The sequence below is a fragment of the Echinops telfairi genome, unplaced genomic scaffold, assembly GCF_000313985.2.
Source record: "Echinops telfairi isolate 266 unplaced genomic scaffold, ASM31398v2 ScPeMD7_7458;HRSCAF=8496, whole genome shotgun sequence".
Lineage (NCBI taxonomy): Eukaryota > Metazoa > Chordata > Mammalia > Afrosoricida > Tenrecidae > Echinops > Echinops telfairi.
Window position 1 is genome coordinate 2,648,484 of NW_022111358.1, and position 772 is coordinate 2,649,255.

Below are 772 nucleotides of genomic sequence, written 5' to 3' on the forward strand. Positions count from 1 at the left end.
TGATCTGTGACAATCTCCGTGACCCTGGGAACCTGGGGACCATTCTGCGATCTGCTGCGGGGGCAGGCTGCAGCAAAGTGTTACTCACCAGAGGTAAGAGCACCTGCCACTGGGCACTCCATTGGCCGTTTCTAAAGGAGCTAGGCTCGGTGGCACATGTGAATTCAGACTTCCGATCTGCCCCTTACTAGCTATATGCGGGCAAGTCAGAACGCATAGCTACAAAATCACGCCACTTTTGTTTAAGCAAACACATCAACCCCAAACTCATGTGAAGGTGCTGTTTTCATTGCTGCGAGGCCTCCCCAAAGGACTCCTCATTCTTCCGTCGACCCCACTTCACATTGGCAGTGTGCACATCCCCACGATATTTTGTGTTCCTTTGAAACGTTCATAGAATTTGGGGGACAAGATCAGGGCTCTAGGGTGGTTGAAGAAAGGTTTCTCAATGAAATTCTTCTAAGGCAGGCCTTGCCCCTTTGAAGAGCAGCAGGTTGTACATTGTAGGGGCGAAAATAGCATCTGCAGTGCAACTTCCTGGCCCTTTTCTTTCCCGTGCAATTTTCCATTTTCTTACAACTCCTCTGTACGAAGCCCGCGTGGTCGTCCTGGGTCCTTGGAGAAAAATCTGTCCAGATGACCCATTTTGAACCCTAAGACGCAGTCACTGCAGCCTGAGCTGGCCCAGCAGAGCCCCTCAGGAGCCACTGTTCCACCGGGGCCTTTTTACTTTGTTTGGAAGGCACCCTGTGAGACCAAGGCCACGGCCCTA

General features: G+C 51.7%; 1 protein-coding gene across 1 annotated transcript in view; it reads left to right on the forward strand.

Annotated features, from left to right (window-relative positions):
* Nucleotides 1-772, forward strand: part of MRM3 (mitochondrial rRNA methyltransferase 3) — a 10,404-nt gene that overhangs the window by 6,674 nt on the left and 2,958 nt on the right. Inside the window, exon 3 of the mRNA XM_004707315.2 lies at nt 1-93. Within this exon, the coding sequence (XP_004707372.1) occupies nt 1-93 (93 nt within the window). The remainder of the gene's footprint in view (nt 94-772) is intronic.